Raw genomic sequence first — 21,504 nt, forward strand, 5'->3', positions numbered from 1 at the left:
CTAGGGCAAGGCCACAGGCAGAGGCGCAGAGGAAGGACAGGATCCTGCAAAGATGGAGTCTGAGTGCAGCTGGCTGGGGGAGGCACTGGCCAGAAATGAGTCATATGGCCAATGAGGTCCACTTAGCAAGCCTAGAGGATGGTTCTGGGAATGAATTTCCATTAGTCCCAGGGGCTAAACATGTTACCCTAATGTTGCCCACCTAGATTGCCCCATTAGTCCCCCCGCCCCAGTCTCTGGGATGGCTGGGCAAAGGGTCAGGTGGGGGTGCAGTCCCAGCTTGGGAGAGACAGCTGTGCAGGCCTCCTGCCTGCTGCAGGGGATTAACTGGCACCACCACAGTTTCTTGTATATGGGGGCACCTGGCTCCTGGCTCTGCCCATTCCTGTACCATTTAACTCTTGCTGCCCGGGCCCATCATGCTCATGTTTCAAGGCATGTTCATACTCAATTTTCAGTGTCCTGCAAAAGATACGGAGGACACAAAAATAAAGATCTAGAGCAGGGTCTACCCAGTCAGAGGTGACAGTATTCATCACTGTTCCCCTCATGCCAGTCACAGGCCCTCTGAAACTCTTGACCTCTTTCTCAGTAAAACCCTTCTCTCTCCATGGACTCCTTCAGGTACACAACCAAGCCACTGACTTCCCCAAACCATCAAGTGAATAAGCCTTTCCCTTGACTTCTTGCCCTCTCTTCTGTCTTCTTGGCCAGACTTCCTAGAGTAGTCTGCACTATCTCTACTTCTTCTAGAAAGAGACAGCCTACCAAGACTACTTCCCTTCTTTCTGGGCACACAGCTAGACTACATTTCCCAGACTCCTTTGCAGGAGTTCTGGCCTGTGGAATATGAATGGAGCAGAGTAAGCTACTTCCTGTTCCCCTCTCCCAAACCTCAGACACATGCGCGCTACTCTTCTCCAGTGGCAAGTTTAATGCAATGTGCATCAGGCCCTTGGAAGCTCATGTGGGAGATGGAAGATCCCTAAGAGAAAGCTCATGTCTCTGAGTCATTTGGGGTGCTACTCAGGAACAGCTGTTTATTTGTTTTCATAGGAGGGAGAAATAAATGTCTGTCTTGTTTGAGCTAAGAAAAGGACTGACTTGCATTGCACCAACAATAAAAGGAATTTGGCTTCCTTCTCATCTCCCCCTGCATTACAACCCAGGAAAGCAAGGAAGAGGGGCCTGCAATTCAGATCAAAGGGTTAGAAGGCAAAAAGATAGGAGGTGAGAGATTTGTTGGGGTAGAAAGTAGCCAATAAATATATATAGCATTTGTGCTTCAACTTGAAATTGCTGAATTGAAACTTTCAGTTCAGTGCTGTGACTGCCACCTGCCTTCCCCAAACCACAAGTATGTGACACTCCAGGGCTGTGGGGAAAAATCTAAGGCAGGAACACACCTGAGTGAATAGGCCCTGGGGACCTGGGCTCCACAAGGGGGTGCCCTGGGCCAAGAAGCCAAAGGGACAGCTGACACAGCTGATAGGAGTGGTGAGGGAAGGGTTAAGGGGTCTGTGAGCAGGCTTGGTTCTCCCCTCAGTGAGGGCAGTAAAATCAGCATGTCGCCTCCAATTTGCTCCGCCTGACCTTGAACGTGAATCATTCCATCACAATGTCCTTATTGATTTCCACAGGAAGAAGATTAAGCCCAGAAAATCAGGGCGGGAACTTGAGCACAAAGCACAGAAAATGGGATGGTTCTGGGGCTCAAAATCCCTCGTGTTTGCAAATATGTCACTGGGGGCTACAGGGTGGGTAGCAGGCCCCCCCAGCTACCAGATCTCTGAGTGGCTGCGTCCTGGGCTTCTGGTTCTTACCTGTCTGGTGTGTGGCCTCTGGGGCCCTCTCAAGCTTTAAGTTGTGCAGAGGTGGGGAGGAAGCAAGGGATGGAGGAGATGCCCTAGATACCCCTTGAGCTCTGATTCTGTTCTGGGGCGTTCAACGCATTCTCCTGTGTGAGACAGCTCTTGGATCTAAGGACCTTGATCACCAACAGGCTGTTCCAGTACCGGTGTTGCTATTGAACAAGCCTGACTCCTGAAAACCCTTAAAGGGGATGTGACTGCCAGGGTGCGCATGCATGCGTGTTTCTGCACGGGAGCATAAAGGATGTGGGTCATTCTGTAGGAACTGACCTACTATTTCCATCTTCATTCAACATATCCTGGAGAGCCCACCATGCCAGCCTACAAAAGGACCGTGGAGTACACTGTGGTACGACTGTACCAACTGAAAACTCCAAAATGTATCTGTCCTTTTCCTTCACTGGTCCACCAGCCTCTCTCTTATAAGGACATTTTTTATTATATTGGACTTATCTTCACCTACGATCTTCTCCCCACCTCAAGATCCTTAACTTACACATCTTCCAGGTCCCTTTTACTGTATAAGATGATATAACCACACTCTGGAGATTAGCTCAGGGGCATTGGAGAAGGCTATTTTTTAGCTTACCACAGTTGCCTAAAAATTGGATTGGGAGGAAGTTTGGCTTCCAGGAGAAAGGGGGGGGTGCCTTTTGGATTCTCCCTTCTCTTAGCAGGGTCAAGAGTGGTTACAGAAACATACTGAGCGAACAACAGGGAAATACAGGAATGCTGAGAAGCCAAATTACTCTCAGGACCTCCCCATCCACATCTTGGGTGAGAGGCATCTGTCCCTGGTCCCACAGAGCTGGGGCCACTTCTCAAGTCCCTTCCCTGGGTGCCAGACACCCAGTTCTCAATGTCTTCTTCCTTCATTCCACCCCTTGAAGATAGTCTTCAGGTCTACCCAACCTGCATCACTAAGGGCCTCTCCGAGCATGGCACAGTGCTAGGCATGAGTGGGGCTGAAGTCAGGGTGACCTTCCAAGTCTTAAAGTCTTCTCTTCACAGCTGATTTCCTTCAGATTCAAAGCAAAGCTGACCCTCCCAGAGATGCTCAGAGGGCCAATGTCTTCATGGTTTATTGGTTATATATAAGCATGATACAGATATAGGAACACGAAAGCAGCAGGAACAGCTGGGGCCCCCCTGGCACAGGTTCCTAATCCCAGCTACCCAAAGGGACACTAGGACACATCGCCAAACATACAGGACAGTGTGGGGGTCTGAACAACCTCATGTTCATGCCCTTTTGATGCAGTGGGGCTGGGGAGACAGGCAGAGTGGGGTGTGGTGGGAATCATGGCCCTGGCTTTAGAAAGGACCCTGGCTTAGCGAAAAGGCTATGTACATGCTCAGAGACTTGAGCTGCAAATGCAAAGGCTGCTGGCAAGCTCTCCTGCTAACAGCCCTATGAAGCAGAGAGCTGGGAGCTGGCTGAGCCACACATTCAGGCCGTCTCCAGGAACCGACTGTGCTATATTCTTGCAGAAAATGTGCATTGCAAAGCTGTGTCATTGCAGACTGAAGGAGCCATTAAACAGCCAAGGGTCCTGGGAGGATGGCTGTCCAGCTGCATTGGCATGAGTGTTGCTGGACCCTCATGGTGGCAGTCATCCCCTCCCACAACCACCTCGCAAGAGCCAGCCCACCTGCCGGCTGGCCAGCTTTGGGTGGGATTGGGGGGACAGGAGAAGGGGTGGTTATGAAGCACACATGCACCTGTCCTTATTCTATCCTGAGCTAAATCAAAAGCAGGATTTCAGGGCATCCCTCTGCAGGACTTGAAGGCCATGGAGGTGGGTGAGAGGACCTGGGCCCAGGAACTCTCTCTTGCTTTTGGAAAGTCCTTCAGGGCAGCTACCTGCAGGCCTCCATGTTGCAATGAAAGCCCCTTTTCCTTTTAGTGTGTCTGTGCTGCTCTTGCAGTCAAGACCAAGAACCAAGGAAGAGACCACTACATCCTGGTCCTGCTCTTAGTCTTGAGCTCTGGTCCCGACTTCTCAGGAAAGCTCTCACCCCTCCGCCAAAGCACAGAGCCAACACTGGGCAGGGCATCAGTCCTCCATCGCGAGGCCACTCCAGACCTCAAGCCAGTGATAAAGTTGAGTCCCCGAGCCCTCAGCTGTGGCACTTCCTGTGTGTGGAGTGGGGGTCGTCCAGCGAAAGAGTCAGGATGGGCAGGCCTTGCCCATCTGGTCCCCGCCTGCCCCTCTGCCCACCTTAAATACTCATCCCATAAGTGCCCTCTATACATCAGTGCTCCGCCACACACACACACGCACACGGAGCGAGCAGGTAGCGGAAAGTGGAGGTGGCCGAGGGGGTCCAAGCAGCTCTGGACCCCAAGTCTCAGGACCACTGGCAGGCGCAGTCGGTGGGCTCCTGCACGGTGTAGGGCACCCAGGTGGCATTGGTGGCACAGAAGAGCTGCACAGAGCGCCGCTGCAGCCCCACCTCCCGGCAGCACTTGCAGAAGCGCGCATAGGTGTTGATGTTGTAGTTGTAGATGCTGGCGGAAGGACACCGCCCATCGCAGGACACGAGGTTCACCTGGAGACAGGCAGGCCAGAGAGGCAGCCTGTGTAGGCTACTCCCCTCCCCGCCGGCCCGCCTCCAGCCACCAAGCCCTCCCTCCCGCATCTTTGGCTGCCCCCAGCACCCCCAGAACCACGTGGTGGCCACCTACAGGAGTGTTGCTCCTACAGTCATTCTTGCGGATGGTCATGCGGATGGTCACCTTCTTGCAGGAGCGCCCGTCCTCCTTACCTGGGGGTGGGGGGTGAGGTGACTGTGGCTCAGAAGTGTTCTCTGGGGCAACAGGGTGGGCCAAACTGGGGCAGTTAGTGCCATGCTAGGGATCCCAGCGTTAGAGCCCATGCATCTGTCCCTTGCACCAGAGTCCCGGGGCCCTGGAAGGGGGTGGAGGCGGGGAAGGCAGGGGAGGGTGCTTGAAGGGCCTCGGGAGCTCTGGGCTGGGCAGGAGCAGGATTTGGGGACAGGGCAGTCTGCCTCTGACCCCAACCCCAACGCCCGTCTCTGTGCCCTGTTGGAGACCCTGGGTGTGCCCTCGCCTCTCTCTGGGCTGTGGTTGTTCTACTCTGAGAGGGTTTCTCGTGCTAAGGTTCTGTACTTTGCTGAGTGAATGGAGACACCAGTCCCTGGATAGTGCTTGCATACGCAGCAAGCTCAATCAGTTTCCATATGGGTCAGAGCCCCGAACCTGCCCTCTTCACGGTGGTCACAGGGAAGGACACCAGTAAGTTTGCAGAAGCCTCTGCCTGTACCCCACCTTCCACAGACAACCTAACCAACCACCCACCGAGCGACTAACTCATACCCTCACCCCTTTTGGCATTTTGTTCAAGTATCTCCTCACCTGGGCCTGTCCTGGCCCCCTTCCTGAAACTGCAACTCCCTCCTTCCTCCCAGACCTTCCTTTACCCCTCCCTTGCCTCGCCCTGTCCAGGGCACTGTGGCTGTGCTATGGCTGTGCGCGCGGAGTTACCCCAATGCCGAGGAAGCTATAGGGCCTTCTCTTGCACAGCCCCGGACACAATCTGTTCTTTTCTTTTCTCAAGTTACATATTCACTTTGCTACTTCCATGTGAATTTTTAGTTTATGTTCTTTTTCTGAAGGAGACCCTCAAACTGCATAACTTAAAAGTGGTTATAAAACCAGAGGCATCTACCCTATTCCATATTTACTTTTTATTCTTTCTTTCCCACTAACATGTCAGGTCCGTGAGGCCTTGTTAATGCTGTGTCTGCAGTGCCTGGAGCATCGTTGGTACTCAGTAAATACCTGTCAGACACATGACTGGCTCTGTAACCCCAGAGTTCTGGTTTGGGGGGGGTGGGGAGGCTCTTTCTTCTAGTCTCTGGGCCTCACCACAGTAGTTCTCCTGCCACACTAGCTGGAGGACTTGGCATCAGAGCTCAGTTCACTTTGTCCTCTCTAGTTGTTCCCAAAGCAGAAGAACCCAGGGCTGTCCTGGACCTTACCCTCCACGTTTTGACAAGACTGGCTGAGTGAACAGCAGGAGCAAAGTTGGTGGTGGCATTGGGCATTGGTGGCCACCGGGAGAGGGGACACCGCTGAAGCATTCCCATGCAAGCCCAGGGGACGCAGCTGACTACCCAGCATGCACTGTTGGCCAAATGGCCTTCACCAGAGGCAGGGAGCGGGGGTACACCCTCCCTCCCCCACCCCAGGGCTCAGGGCCACCTAGCAGAAGGGACACTGATGGAAACAGCAATGCAGCTGCCTGGCTTCAGTCCCATGGGCTTTCAAGAGGAGTACCTGGGCGGCAGTGGACACTAACCCGTGGAGGAGAGGCGGGGCTAACGGGGACCACGGGAAACAGGGTCCCCGAGAAACCTGGGGAGAGGGACATGGGTTGCAAGTCACATGGGAGCATATGGGACTTTCAGGGAACATGGAACATGAGTTATGAGTCAGAGACCAGCCAGTGAAGCACTGAGCCTGGCTTCCGTGAAGCATGTGATGTGGACATAACAGGGTTCTACCTAGAATCTTCCAAGGAAAGATCTGAGGGCTGGGGTAAGAGAAGGATGTGGGCAAAGGGCTAAAGCTGACTGGGACAGTCTTGCTTACATGTTTGGAGACTCGCTTACAGACTCGCAAGTACAAGGAGCAGGGTGTGCAGTCAGAGGTAAGAATTTTCTCTCAGACCCTACTGGAGAGCAAAGGGCCTGAATCCCACAGAGGAGACACTCCACACCCAGGACTCCTGGCCCCAGGGGGAGTTCACTTTGGGGGCCTCTGGGCTGGAGGTCTTGGAAGGGGTCAGAGGCAGAGTATCTGGTGAGCTACTGACCTCCGGAACCCCATAGTCCAATATCCCTTGTCTGCAACTAGAAGCAGAAGACTTGGGTTGGGACAGGGATATGAGAGGAGCATCTGATTTGTGCACATTTGTGCCAGAGCCCTGATCTCAAGGCAGGGGTGTTACCTCTTCTACTCATCCCTGAAGATCTACCACTGCAGGTGCTGGGCCAAGAATCTGGCCCTGTGAGCCCTGATAAGACACTGTCCCCCCACTAGAACCCCTCACTGATGGGCCTCCACCATGCTCACTCACATGTCCTGCAGCATCCTTCCAAGGATGGCACCACTGAGCCCCCAACCTAGAAGGAGAAGAGGAGAGCTGGGTGGGAGATCCTGTCCGGGCCAGGAGCCAACATCGCAGTAAGAGGCAAAAAAACTCCAAGAAACTTAATTCTTTTTCTGCTGGGGACAGGAACGCCAGGCCCCATGGTCCATTGGGCCTCGGTCTGAGAGCCAGGCCTCATGGTCCATTGGACCCCAGACTGGTGTGGGAAAGCTACAGGGGCTAGCTTGACGGGTGTGACCCAGGCTCCCCAGGGTGGCCGGGTTAATGTGGCACAAGCCCCGTCTCTGCCACTGCATGTGCCCACATAGTGCTTCCCACACAAAAGGCCAAGGGGGACAGAGGCAGAGGGAATGACCACTTGGGTCAGTGGCCTGGGTTGTAGCTTAATCCGGGATAAGCTGCCCTTTCCTCTGGGCTTAATTGTTCCCTTTCATAAATGGGAACAGTTATACCATAGCTCTCCTCTGTGTGAAATGATGGGCATGACAGTTCTTTGCATACAAGTGTGTGTGTGTGTGTGTTTGCATAGGCATGTGATTCCGTGAACATATACATGTGTGTGTGCAGGTGTGATTTTTGCATGTTTTATACATGTGTGTGTGCAGGATGTATATAATAGAGTGTGATGGTGTGTATTTGTTTTCTAGGGAAGATGAGCAAGTTTTAAATGTCTGATATTAATCTCAAATCCTGCTGCAGGGGCAGGGAGCTGGCACTGACCTTGGCACACTCAGTCTCATTGAGCGGTGGGCAGCTGATGGGCGAGCGGACGAGCACGGCGCCCAGGGGCGTGCTGCTGCAGTGGTGGCGGGCACAGTCTGCGATCCAGGATGCCCCAGGCTGGAGAGACATGGTGGACTTGTGACCTGATGTCAGCCTGAGCAGAGCAATCAGGACCAACTCCGAAGATGGCTGCAGCCCAGGATCCTGCCTGTTCCCAGCCTTGGGCTCTGACCTGGGGGTCCCCTTGGGCCATATTCCCAGCTGGGCAGTTAAGGGAACGCATACCAAGAAGAGGGAGGTGGTGCCATTGGGGAAAGTGAAGAGACAGGATACATTTCTGCAGGAGCCACAGCAGGCCGCCAGGTCCCGGGGGTGCTCATACTCCTGATTCTGCAGGACCGAGTGGGATGAGACAGGCCTCAGGCACGTGCCTACCTCCACCCTCCTGCTGGTCTGCTGTTGGCTTATGTCTGAGCCTAGAGCCCAAAGAGGGGCCCCCTGCACATCCTCAGGAAGGGAGACTCCCCGAAGACTCCCTCTGGGCAGGAAGGTCATTCTTAAATCCAGCTGAGGCCTTGTGCCCTGCAGTTCCCAGCCCCAGGGCATGGAGCGGCTCTCCAGGGCACCCAGAGACAGTGCCACTAGGAATTCAGGTGCCAGTTTGGGGTCCAGCTAGGCTTCAATTTGAGTCTCAGCTCCTGTGGGACTTTGGACAAATGACTGGATTCCCTTAAACTTGAGTTTTTTTTTTTCATTTGAAAAATGGAGATAATCCTAACCTTTTGCACCCAGTCACCATTTAGCCCTTACTAAAGCCAGGCTCTATCTAGTCCCTGGTCATGAGAAGTGCTCAACAAATAGAGACACAAACTCACAAACCAAAAGCAAGGGAACGTTCCAGGCACGGGCAGCATTCCACGAGTGTGTGTTCTGTCCAACAGCCACCCTGCCAGGCCTCTGCTCTTGCTGTTTCCCTCCTGGCGCTCCCAACCCAGGCCGTTCTGAGCACTGTCCACTGAGGTCTCTGAGTGCCCCTGCTGCCTACCCACTAGGCGGGTCTAGAAAGCTGGAAGGGCTTCTAGGAGCCTCTTAGGGACTGCGAGCTGTCATTCCTGCACCCCCCAACCCTGCCCACATGGTATCCTACCGCCTCGCAGCGGACATCACACAGCACAGAGGTGGTGTTGATCTGGTAGAAGCTGGTCAGGGGGTCCAGCACGTCGGTGCAGCGAGAGGTGTGGCACACGCCGTCCGCCGAGAGCTCCACCACCGTCTGGCCCGGTTGCATCACCCCCAGCTCTCGGCTCAGACACACGGGCGCCTTCACTGGACGGGTGTGCAGGACAACATCTGTTACCGAGAGCCGAGCACGCTTGCCTGCCCTGTCTAGCTGGCCCACGGCTCCCACCCCCAGCTATCGCTAGAACCTCTCCCCACTCACCGCACTCGTATTTGGCGCAGCCACACACATTCTCCACGCTACTCATGAACTCCTCGTCCAGCTGGGACTTCTCCCACTGGGTGGGGCAGAAGAGGTCAGCACCCTGGGGCTGGATCTCCCCTCCCCACACTCCCTCCCCAGCTGATTGCCACCTCCTTGCAGCAGGTAAGGAGAGGGCTGAGGGCCCCCCCCCCCCCCGTGGACCCTGGGCACCCTGGCAGCTCAGTCACCCTCCCAGTGAGGGAATATGCCAGTGTGCGGTCTCCGCTGAGTGGCCTCCCTAGTGCCCTCTCTGGGGCATCTGGCCTTGGCTTTCATTCTAGCACCCCTGTCAAAACAACATGGCTGCCGACCAGAGCCCTGTTTGGCTCACCCTACTTCCTTCCTTCTTTGCCTGTTGAGGGGAGCAGAGTGGGGGGATGAAATGAGAAGAAATGTGAGCAGGGTTGAGGTAGGGGAAGGTAAATGGAAATGCATGTAATCCAGAAATGAAGAAAAAAAATAGCTTTAAGCATAATTCATAAAGGATTTTCACTCCCCTCGTGGCTGTGCCGCTGCAGCCTGGTGGCTGACAGCGTGGTCTCTGGAGTCAAGTATCCGGATTCCAATTCTAGCTCAGTGATTTACTTGCTTCATGAGCCTGACTCACTTTCCTTGTTTGTATAATTAAGATAAAAATGATCTACCTCATTGGCGTGTGCTGCAAATTAACATGATAATATATATAGAAGATTGCAAAGTTCCCAGCATAGAGTTAGCTCTCAGTAAACATTTGCTTCTGTGATGATGATTACCACCACCATCATCATCTTTATCTGCACCATCTCCATCATTATCATGATCCTTGTACTTAAATGAACCTCACCACAGCTATGAGGCATGGTCGTGCCAGCTTTACAAATGAGGGCACTGTGCCCAGAGAGCAGAGCTTGGAGCAAGAATGCTGATTTCCAGTGTAAGGCTCTTTGCACTAGGTTAAGGGAACAGGGTTTCTGATGGAAGGGAGAGCAGAAACAAAAGAGGGAGGCCGACCCCAGTGGGGAGTTTCCTTACCAGATGGCAACGGGGCACTGGGATAGTGTCGCAGTCACATTCTGAAAAACATGGGGTGGGGCTGATCTGCCTCACCAGTGATGTCCAGGTGGAAGTCCCCCAGAACCTCCCAGGCCCCTCTCTGCGGGCACAGCCCCTCTGCCAGTCCCACAACACCACCTGGGGGATACAGCATCCCTGGCTGGACAGAGGACAGTGCTGGATCCTAATGCCAAGCTCCTCTCCTGATATGCGGGAGGACCCGCTAACCACGGGTGCTCTTTAGTCACCTGAGCTGTGTCCTCCCCTGTGCTCCACAGCCTGTTCTAGAGCTGATGAGGACCTTTCTAGGAAAGAACATCCTGAAGGTGGAACTTCTAACCTGCATTTCCCTAATGGATTCTGCAAATACATATCCCAAACAAGATCAGCTTTATTGCCCGGGAGCAGGCACATTTCTAAGCTTCAAGGGAGCTGACCCCTGACCACTAGCAAATTCTACCAGCTCCAGCTTCCAGGGGAGGAGTGATTGTGAAACTCGAGGCACTCACTCATGCAACAGATGGTTTTAAGTGTCTACTGTATGCCAACCTGACTTCCTGAGCTCTAGAGACAAAGCAATGAATAAAACAGACTAAGGCCACTGCTCCCCTGAAGTTTACATTCTAGTGATCTCTGGAAACAAACAAACAAACAAACAAAGAAAGGATGCCGAATATTTTCTCTCACATCTTTCCAAAATAACATTTTTATATAAAGCTCATGAGTGATCATTATTGATCATTGACAACCCCTCCCACCTGCTTCCCAAAGGGTTTAAGGTGATTTTAGCAAAAACTATGTTAATTATCAGGTGTGGCAATACAGATGTTATTGATGGAGAAGCTCCTCTTCAGAGCTAGGAACGTGTTAGTTCCCTTCTTTTACCCTGGGAGTGGGGTGGGAGAGGGGAGATGCAGGGATATTTGGCACTCAGAAGGTGGGTGCAGCAGGAGGAAGCAACTTAGTTGGCTTCCCTGGTGGAACTGGTTCCTCCTCAGCCCTCCTCCCCCAGCCCTGACCCCTGCCTTTGGGGAGGGGAGTCCGCTCGGGAGGGGACTTACCACAGGACTTGTAGGGGCAGCAGCGGTCTGGGCTCCACACCTCCACCAGGGCAGTGCCCAATCCACACTCCACTTGTGGGCAGCGGAAGCTCTCACACACTGTCGAGGGAGGGGGACGGGGGATTCAGACACCTAGGACTGTGAACCTCCAAAATGCAGCACTGACTAAAGCAGGTAGGTACATCTTGTCTTCTCCTTAGGGTCTCTCAGTGTGTGCAGACATGTCCAAGCTGGAGCCCAAGGAGGAAGACTGGGCTCCTACAGTCTCCCATAGAACTATTTAAGGGGCCTTAGTCTTCCAGCGAGGCATTCGCAGGCATGACAATGTCAGAGCTTGCATCACACACTGGGCCTCCCTCCCTGGGATTCCATGTTTCCCTGAGAACAGAAGGCCGATGGAGCTGTGGCCAGGGGAAGCTCTGCATATGGGGACCGTTTTCCTCGATAGAAGGATAGATGGAAGCCACCCACTTGGAGCTCAGCCCGCGCCGCTCCGCAGCAGCTGATGCTACAAACTCAGCCTCTCACTGCCCCTCTTCCTGCTCTTCAGGCGTACCCCTCTTATTTTAGGAGTCCCTGGCCATCCTCAGGTAGGAACGCACCAAGCAAGGAGTGAGGGAACAACTCTTTAGTGGGGAGGGGAAGTAAAAGGGCCAGGGCTGAAGATGAAAGAATGCCTATTTGATTTATGAAAGAAATTTCAATTAACTAATTAATTAATAAAAAAAGAAATTACTGGCACATGTTTAAGGATTGTCAATTGGTGTTACAAAAATTATGAAATGGGATGGATTTCACTCTGATAATACCCTCGAGGTCCATTCAAAGTGTTGCAAATGGCAGGATTTCATCTTCTTTGTATTTTAGCTGAGTCAGATTTCATTGCGTATATGCGATATACAGTAGGTAAAGACACAAAACAAATGAACAAACAAAATAAAACCCAACTGAACCAGCAGGTTGCACGTACAAAATAGTGGTTACTAGAGGGCAGAGAGATTGGAGTGGGTACAACAGGGTGCACCGTAAGGTGATGGATAGAAATTAGACTTTTGGTGATGAACATAATGGAGCTAATGAAACATATATAACGCTATAAACCAATGTTATTTCATTAAAAAAAATTGTGAGGGAGAAAGGTCCCCATCTTATGTGGTGTCAATGTAGTAGAAAGCTTTCTGGGAGAAAGAAGAAAAACATACATGTGAGACCCAGGAGCCACCACCCTAATCTAAGGTCTGTCTAAGGCTTGGGGTTCTCCCCCAGGTGGAGAGGACCCTGGGTCAGTCAGAGGGTGAGGTCTGTGTTCAACACTGGAAGGGATAAACCTGTTTGTCCTTCAACCTATGCCTCCCGCTGGCCTTGGGGATCTCCATGGAGGGAAAGGGAGTCTCTTCATGAAGCCTTAGAGACAGCCATGTCACAGCTTGGGCCCCACCACTGAGTTCCCACCTGGGCCCAGCTTCCTGAGGGGGGCCACCTTCAACATGGCTTCTTCAGCTGCTCCTGCTGTGAGGCTCTATACCTGGGGGCTCCCTGCTGCTCTCGATTTGACTTACATTGATCCTGTGGACATAGGGAAGGAGCCCCCCGAATCCCCCCAAGACTCACCGCACTGATACAGAGGGCAGCAAAGCTCTGTGGTGTTCCTGTCCACGGTGAGCGCCTCGCCTTCCTGACACTCGGGGATCGGATCTGGACAGTCACTGCAGGCTGAAGGGAGAGGGCCCACCACAGTCACAAGCCATCCCTATCACAGGGCCTTGGTGGCACCTAAAAACCAGGTATGACAGGAGCCAGCCTAACAGCAGTGTCCCCTGGCCCCATGGGACCTGTCCTGGAGTTAGGACCTGGAAGCTCTGCCTCCTGTCCCCTAAAATCTTTCTTTTTAAAAAAGATTTATTTATGTATGCATACAGAACTGGGGTTCAGGCCAGAGGTACGGGGGCAGTGAGAGGCTTCACCAGAGACAGAGTGGGGAGCAGAACAGGCAGATCGATGAAGTACACTGCTGAGGGGAGCAGCGGGTGGGTCAGGAGAGGTCTGCCACACTATGTGGTCACCTCCCGGGCAGGCGGGGATCGAACTCATGCTGCAGTGGCTTTAGCTTCTCAGTGCTGTGCTTTAACCCGCTGCACCACCAGGGAGGGCCCTCGCCTACAATCTCGCGCTGAGCAAGCACCGATTTCCTCGGGCTTTGCCATGACAGGGTGAGGTGGGATCAGTTTCCCCTTCTTTCATTACATGGCTCTCACTCTTGTCCTAGCGTCCACCCCACTGGAAACTCCCCTTTCCTCCAGACACCCAGGAAACAGAAGCAGGGAAGGGGGTGATGTCACATCACCCACCACAGAAGTAGGAGGTGCAGCACGAGTCCCCCAGGCGGCCTGCGACCAGCTTCTGGTCCTGGCGGCAGCTGGGAACCTGCTCTGCTTCACACAGATCTGGGTCACACTCTGGGGAGAAGACAGACTTTAGGCTCTGGCAGCAGATCCTTGCCAGGCCACACCGGCTGCCCGCCTGGCTCTGCCCCATCTCCTACCAGTCCCCTGAGCTGCCCCTGCCCCACTATCCCACCCCCCAAACCCCGCCAGGTGCTAAGTACCCCACTCCCCTCCCAGGGCCTCTTACCACAGCTGTAACTGGGGCAGCAGGAGTCCTCCTGGAAGTGGGTGAGGAGCCGGTGGCCTGGGCGGCAGGTGGGGGCAAGGCCCTCGCACAGCGTCTGGTTACACACTGGCCCGGGGCCACAGGGCCTGTTGCCTGGATGCCAGAACTCCCCCTGGCCTCCAGCACTGCCCAACCCCTGGACACCTGGTCCCACGACTCCCTGAGCCCTCAAACCCCATGTTCCCAGGAGGAGCCTCTGAGGGTGGCACAGAGGGTCCAGTGTGGCATAGAACATCGAGAGTCAGCATTTGTTGAGATGGTCTGTGTCTCCGCTGTTGTGAGGATCAGTATTAGGGTCTGTAATTCTCATCACAACCCCAGAAGTGGGGCTACTGGCAGGAGACTCCATGAAGGCACAGAGGAACTGTCCTGCCCACATCATAGGCTACAAGGTAATGGAGGAAGACTCCCCAAGCTGCCTCGCTCCACAGTGCGCGCCTTTAAGTCCAACCCCTCAACCCCTGCCCCTTATTTGATCTCCAATCCAGGAGGGTCTTCCACTCCCTCTCCCTCAGTGCATCCCCCCACAAGACACTTCGTGTCCCCAGGGCCTTATCTTGGGCACTGAGGCCAGGAGGCAGAGCTAAAGACTTTAACTACCCCACAGTTGGGGTCCAGGGAAGTGAAGGGTGGGACTTACCACAAACAGTCCCCAGGCAGCAGGGATCCTCAGTGGGCAGGAGCAGGGCCACCTCCCCAAAGCGTGGGCAGCTTTCAAGGCGAGGGCCAGGGCAGTCCATGTCCATGGGGACGATGGTGTCCGGAGCTTGGCACTGGTGCTGGCAGCAGCCGCTGAGGGAGCTATTCCAGGTCTCCCCCAAGGCCCTTGGCACCCCTGTACTGTCAGTGCAAGCTACAGTGGGGGGCACAGTGGGGTACAGGGGACTGAGGAAGGTGAGGAGACCCAGACGGCCCCAGCTTAGGCCCTCCCTGGAACGGACCACCCCCAACGCAAGCCTGGAGGGAAAAAGATGGGTCTCAGCCTCGGGCAGCAGAGGACTACAGTGAGACCAGCTGTGCCCCAAGCCAGCCTGGGAGGAGCCTACCGCACTTCTCCTCAGGGATGCAGAGTGCTGAGTGGCGCCGGTGCAGGATGGTGCCCTCGGAGCAGACGCAGCCCTCGCCCAGCACCTGGCAGCGCTCTGGGTCCAGCGGGCCCAGCATCCCATCCTGGCACGTCTGCGAGGGCTCACAGGCTGCCACACAAGCCTGGTACGTGGAGTCACTGGAGCACAGGAAGGCTGCAGGGGCACAGTGGGCACCAGACCTGGCTCAGACACCAGAGGTGAGGAGGGACTCGGAGCATCATCATCCACCAACTTCCGGACACCTGGTCCCATGACTCCCCAAGCCCTAGAACCCCATATTCTCAGGAGGAGCCCCTGAGGGTGGCACAGAGGGTCCAACGTGGCACAGAACAGTGGTCTCAGCAGAGACCTGAGAGAGCACAGTGTCGGTGTCGTTCTCATCCCTTAGTCTGGAAGTCAGCAGAGCACACCTGCAGCCTGTATGGCCTGTTGTCTGGTTTTGCAAGCACAGTTTATTTAAACACAGCCACACCCATTTGGAGTTATTTCATGTGATTGCTTTTCACTTCAAGGGCAACCAAAGCCATACTGTCCAAAAGGCTTAAAAAGCATGAGCTGGTCTTTTACAGAAAATGTTTCCAACCCTTTGCCCTAGATCAGCATTTTCAAACATTCTGGATTATAAACAAGATTTTACATTGTAGCACAATACACAGGTGCATCTGAAGGGTGGCCCTCAAACCTGACTCTGAAAGAACAGCTGGGGAGCTTTGGAAATACCATAGCTGGGACCCCCACCTGGGACCAATTGAAATGGAACCTCTGGTTATGGGGTCCAAGCATTAATCCTTCTTGAAATTCTCTGGATGATTTCAGGGGGTGCTCAGACCAGGAATGAGAACCACTGATATAGTGAAACAAGAAATTTTAAATGAAATAATTTTTCTCAGTGCAGCCACACTAGTATTTTCTGGTCTGATCTATTGCATTTTTGAAATGCTGGCGCTGACTCCCAAAATGAATCTTACACCCACTGAATTGACCCACAGTCTGAAAAATACTACTCATGATGATTTTGGGCTTTTCATCTTTTACCTGTCATATTGCAGGTGTGAGCTGTTTCCAGTCTTTCTAGATGTGTTCATGCTTATAAATCAAACTGGTGGAGTTTGGTCCAGCCCTACACAACCCACTCAAGCAAACCTAGTGGAGGTGGGAAGGGGGTGGATCTCATGCGCATGGCATGGAATGAAAGAAGGGAAAGCTGGCCAAAAAATGAAGAGGAAGGTGCCGACTTCTGGATGGTAACTACGGGGGAGGGTACGGCATCCTGCACTCATTACCCCGTCATCTTCAAAACAACCTGGGGGAGCTGTTAGTACTGTCAGTTTTATAGACGAAGCAAGCACACTGGAGAAACTAAGTTAGGCTTACTTGACTTCCTAATGTGAATTAATAGAAAACCAAATTTGTTGACTGACTGATTTAGTTATGGATTTATGTATAAAATAGTTACAGGAATGAATATAAATGAACAAACGAAGTAATCTGGGGAAGCGCAGACTGGGACACCAAAGGTGTGGGAGCAAGAGAAGCAGCATACAGCACCCCGACCTCGCCCCATCGCCCCAACTCACGGCAGTAGTCGGAGCGCCGCCACTCAATGCACACGTGGAACTTGTGGCACATGGCCACGTACACAGTCAATGCCACGCAGGGCTGCTGCACATACTTGGTGTCTCGGATCCACAGCTCGCAGAAGGACTCCGGGGGGACCTGGGCACACGTATCAGGTGACGCCCCACACCCCAGGGCTCACCTTCTCCAAGCCCTTCTGGGGCTGCAGTGAGCCTCTGCAGGTTCTCAGTCCGGTCCCCAGCTCACCCTCGCTGGGGAGCTCACCTGTGTCTTTGCCTCCCCTCCCAGCAGGCCCCCCCACGCCGCACCCGGTTGGCACATACAAAGCGGTGGCAGGCGCTGAAGGTGCGGTTGGACACCATGCGCAGGCAGGGCGAGCAGTCAGCTGTGGCACAGCTGTCCGGGCGGAAGCGGGTCTGGCCGACAGAGGTCAGGGAGCTGGGCAGCTGCCAGCTGTCCAGAAAGGGAGCAGGGTCCTCGTTCCCACCCACCACGGAGCCATCCTCCAGGGTGAGGTCATTGGCTGCGTCCCCATCACAGATACCTGAAAGGGGGAGAATTATTCCAGCGGTGATAACCATCACCACCCAGGCCCCCAGCACATTCCTCACAATTCTTTGAGGCTGGTATTACTTTTATGTCCATTTTATAGATGAGGGGAACAAGGGACGGAGGGAGAACGATGAACATGTTCTTTCACCATACCTGTCTTTGGTTTTAGGAAATATCAAAGTATTTAGGGGTAAGTCTGGAACTTACTTTCACATGCTTCAGGGAAAAATGCACATCTATAAAAATTGCCTGTGTATATAAAAGTACTTGAAAATCTTCGTTTAATCAGGATATAAATCCCCTATATCCTGGGGTTCTGCACCTGTGGATTCAACCAGCAGCCAAGGAGCTGGTTGCATGTGTGAATGTGGAACCTGTGGAAATCCACATTTAAGCAGCCAGAGGTGCAAATGGGGCAAAACATGAGCTGGTAAATTGGGGAAAAGGGAAATAGGACTTTCTTGTATTCATTTTTTAATTTCTAAGTTTGACATATCAAAATAAAAATGACCCCAGAAAATATGCCTTAGCAGCGGTTGCTAGTTTCTTATCACAGCGGTTTCCTCCTCTTCCCGGCCATCAGCCAGCCTGCTCTTTCTGCGTGTAGGTAAGACCTGATTGAATTTCAACCAGTGGAGTGTGAGAGAAGGTGATGGGCACAATCAGATCTGGCTCACAGAAACTTCCCAACTCTATCTTGTAGAACTGGAAATGCACATTGAAAAAGAGCCACAAGATGGCAGGAATATAGGGGTTTGAATCATCACTCCCCATTTGGGAGTATGTGTGCAGGAAACGAATACTATTGTGTAAGGCACTGGGGATGGGAATGAGGTTTATCTGTCACAGCTTTTAAAATGACCTTAACTTCCAACTTCATTTCCCATACTGTGGGCCTAGACCCCACTCTCCGACCCATGACTTCGTCCCTCACAGGCACCTTCCCTTGAACTTCCCGACTCTGTGTAACAGGTTTTGGTTTGCAGGTTTATCCTCTAAGTGCAAAAACTCATTTTCCTTTAGCTTTCCACCCTCAGGAACTCCCCAAATTGCTTAGCAGAGTGTCCAGGATACCAAGTGCAAACAATAGAGCTAGAAGTTAGCTGACTTTTGCTCTGATAACCTCCGAGTACCAGTTTTGTAAATATAAACCATGATTTAGTTTTAAAGAGAACAAAACCTTTCTGATTTTACCAGTGTTCCAATGACCCCATCTTTGGTCTGCATTATAACAAAGGTGTCACAAAGCTGTCATAAGGAGGAGCTGGCCAGCTGGTTCCTGCTGCTTGCAGGACACCTTGCTGGGTATAATCAAGGGAGAAGTGGTAAGAGGTGGTGATGGGTGTGTGTAAGGAGAGAGGTTCGTTTAAGGATGGAGTTTCATAATGTCTGTTTTGTTGGCTGTTCTGTTCTCAGTGGCTGGTACAAGGTAAAGATGTGTTGCAGAAAAGAAAGAATAGGCAGACATATGTGTGTAGAGGGCATTTTGAATACAGGCCCACGAGTGTGAATGAACAAATTCTGCACAGAAATGTGATGTCTGGCACACAAGGAGGTGCGTGAGTGTTCCTAGGTGATCCTGCCCTTTAGATACAGAGTCTGTTGTGGAGGGCTCCGTGGGGACCCAGGGGTTTGTGTCCACACTCAGACTCCTCTTATAAAAAACATCCAGTCCCTTGGCGCATGCTCTTTGCGATCCCCCTGTGGTCTGAAAAGTACTCATTCTGCGTGCTGGGACAGCTCTGCTGTGAGACCTCAGGCAAACCACTTAGCCACTCTGAACCCCCCTTTCTTCTTCCGTTTAATGCCCAGCTCTTAGGGTTGTTGTGTGGATGTCTTGAAATAAGTGAGATCAGAATGTGGAAGTGCTTTGGGAAGTGCCCAGGCTGATGGAGATGGGAAGGATTATCTGGTATTAGGCTGCTATCAGGGAAGCTGACAGACAATCACGGCTGAAGTAACAACTGGCCAAGGCCAGAACACTGAGCCATCTCCCTGCTGGCAGATTTGCCCCAGAACACAAGATGTTCGGTCTCTCTGGCTTGGCAGTGCCTCTGGTGCCACCTCTGGCCTGGCACCCTGTTCCAGTTTTCTCTGGTCCAGGGGAGTCTGTGTCTTGGAGCAGTGGTGAACCCAGAAAACATTCCCCACTCCCAGCTGGGGACCACGTACCACATAAGCCCCGGCCCTGGGACTCGCTGGCTTTGCTGGCCTCCAGGATCATGAGCCCCGAGCTGTGGAGCCACTGGATCTGGATGTGCGATGGTGTCCGGATCACATACATGTGGCCTGTGTCCTCAATTCTGAACCCGAACCTGCTCACAGGAGGCCACACAGGCTGCAAATCCACAGTCACCTTGGGGGCGGGGGTGGAATGGGGGCATAGCTCATCTGTCTGTCCCCTCGACACTCATCTGCCCATTTATGTATCCAATTAGCCAGCAGACATTAAGCAGCTTCTATGTGCCAGCCTCTGTTTTAGGCACATAAGTCCAAGGTGGCGTGAAGAATTGTGCAAACATTCTTATGAGCACAAAACAGTGAAACAAGAGGTGCAGCAAGGGGAGGCAGGTTGCACCTCTTCACCCAGATAAACACCATCCTGAGTCCTTTTAAGTCAATTTCTTCTTCCCTGAGTCTGCTAAGATTATTTCTTCTGAGAGATTTCCTTAAATCCCTAACCTCTGGGTTGCACGCTCCTTTTCCAGAGGCTCCCTATCTCTGTGCTGACCACTAAGATAAAATCTATTTATTACCACATCGAAACTCTCATTGGACTTTGAGTTTCTCTCATGAGGGGCTGGGAGGCGAGGGAAGGAGAACAACTGCTGAATGAGTACAGGGCTTCCTGTTGGGGTGGATGAAAAAGTTTTGGAATCAGGCAGGGGTGGGGCTGTATGGCCATTAATTTTCAAATGGTTAATTTTAGGCTTATATCAATTTCACCTCAATTGAAAAAGAAAAGACAATAGAAGACATTCTTCAAAGTATTGACAGAAATAAGTCAATTGGCTATCATTTCAAGCCACGTGAAAATATCTTTAAAAAAAGAAATGAGATCAGGGCCCTCCCTGGTGGCGCAGCCAGTTAAAGCACAGCACTAAGAAGCTAAAGCCACTTCCGCACCAGTTCGATCCCCACCTCAGAGGTGATCCACATGGCAACAGACCTCTCTTAACCCACCCACTGCTCCCCACTCTGTCTCTGGTGAAGCCTCTCACTGCCCTTGCACCTCTGGCCTGTACCAGTTCTGTTGCATAAATAAATTAATCTTTAAAAGAAAAGAAATGAGATCAAATTGTTCAGACATATAGTAACTGAAAGACTACAACTAGTAGGTTGGCACTATAAGAATGCTAAAGGAAGTCCTTCGGGAGGAAGAAGGGTGGAAATCTAGATCCATCCAAAAGATAAAAAGCACAAGAAAGGGTAAATATGTGGGTAAATAAAAATCTTTCTTTTTTGGGGGGGGGGGTTTAAAGATTTATTTATTTGTGCATACAGAACTAGAGTACAGGCCAGAGGCTCAGGGGCGGCGAGAGGCTTCACCAGAGACAGAGTGGAGAGCAGAACAGGCAGATAGACAAAGTACACTGCTGAGGGGAGCAGTGGGCGGGTCAGGAGAGGTCTGCCAGCATGTGGTCACCTCTGGGGCAGGCGGGGATCGAACTCATGTGGAAGAGGCTTTAGATTCTCAGTGCTGTGCTTTAACCTGCTGTGCCACAAGGGAGGGCCCATAAAAATCTTTCTTATATTTTAAATTATGCTGGATGATAGCTGAAAGCTTAAGGAAAAATAATATTCACTGTAGACCTTATTACATATATAGAAATAAAATGTAGGCCAATATTAGCTCCAAGGAGGTGAGAGGCAGTAGAAGTATGCTGCTGTGAAGTTCTTATTGTATGTGTGATGTGGTACTAAAAATGCATACTAAAAACCCTAAAACTACCACCAATAGAGAAAAAGGTCTAGATAATAACCAAACATTGGAGAGGAAATATAGTTATTTAAAACAATCTGACATATGGCAGATAAAGAAAAAAGGGTGGGGAATAAGTAGATGGGACAAAGAGAAAACAAAAGCAACTGCAGGGTGTATATAAACCTAATCATTCTGATGACCACATTTAATGTTAGTATTGTTTAAACACCCCCAACTAAAAAGTACATACTGTCAGAATGAGTAAAAGAAAAGTAATATTTATTTTGTAAAAATATGCTACTTTAAGACGACTGGATTAAAAAGATGTGGTACATATGCACAGTGGAATATTATTCAGCAACCAAAAAAGAGAACCATATGTT

The 21,504-nt window shown here is 52.0% G+C and overlaps 1 protein-coding gene across 1 annotated transcript in view; it reads right to left on the bottom strand.

Annotated features, from left to right (window-relative positions):
* Positions 1-4,223: 4,223 nt before the first annotated feature.
* Positions 4,224-21,504, bottom strand: part of OTOG (otogelin) — a 72,927-nt gene continuing 55,646 nt past the window's right edge. Inside the window, exons 40-56 of the mRNA XM_012725193.1 lie at positions 19,369-19,552; positions 16,968-17,188; positions 16,644-16,782; positions 15,025-15,219; positions 14,619-14,831; positions 13,940-14,044; positions 13,657-13,764; positions 12,920-13,021; positions 11,309-11,407; positions 10,227-10,267; positions 9,174-9,249; positions 8,880-9,058; positions 8,018-8,122; positions 7,730-7,849; positions 6,977-7,022; positions 4,561-4,640; positions 4,224-4,424 (exon numbers count right to left, since the gene is read on the bottom strand). Of these exons, the coding sequence (XP_012580647.1) occupies positions 4,224-4,424; positions 4,561-4,640; positions 6,977-7,022; positions 7,730-7,849; positions 8,018-8,122; positions 8,880-9,058; positions 9,174-9,249; positions 10,227-10,267; positions 11,309-11,407; positions 12,920-13,021; positions 13,657-13,764; positions 13,940-14,044; positions 14,619-14,831; positions 15,025-15,219; positions 16,644-16,782; positions 16,968-17,188; positions 19,369-19,552 (2,214 nt within the window). The remainder of the gene's footprint in view (positions 4,425-4,560; positions 4,641-6,976; positions 7,023-7,729; positions 7,850-8,017; positions 8,123-8,879; positions 9,059-9,173; positions 9,250-10,226; positions 10,268-11,308; positions 11,408-12,919; positions 13,022-13,656; positions 13,765-13,939; positions 14,045-14,618; positions 14,832-15,024; positions 15,220-16,643; positions 16,783-16,967; positions 17,189-19,368; positions 19,553-21,504) is intronic.

The sequence above is a fragment of the Condylura cristata genome, unplaced genomic scaffold, assembly GCF_000260355.1.
Source record: "Condylura cristata isolate star-nosed mole 26May11 unplaced genomic scaffold, ConCri1.0 scaffold00015, whole genome shotgun sequence".
Taxonomy (NCBI): Eukaryota; Metazoa; Chordata; class Mammalia; order Eulipotyphla; family Talpidae; genus Condylura; species Condylura cristata.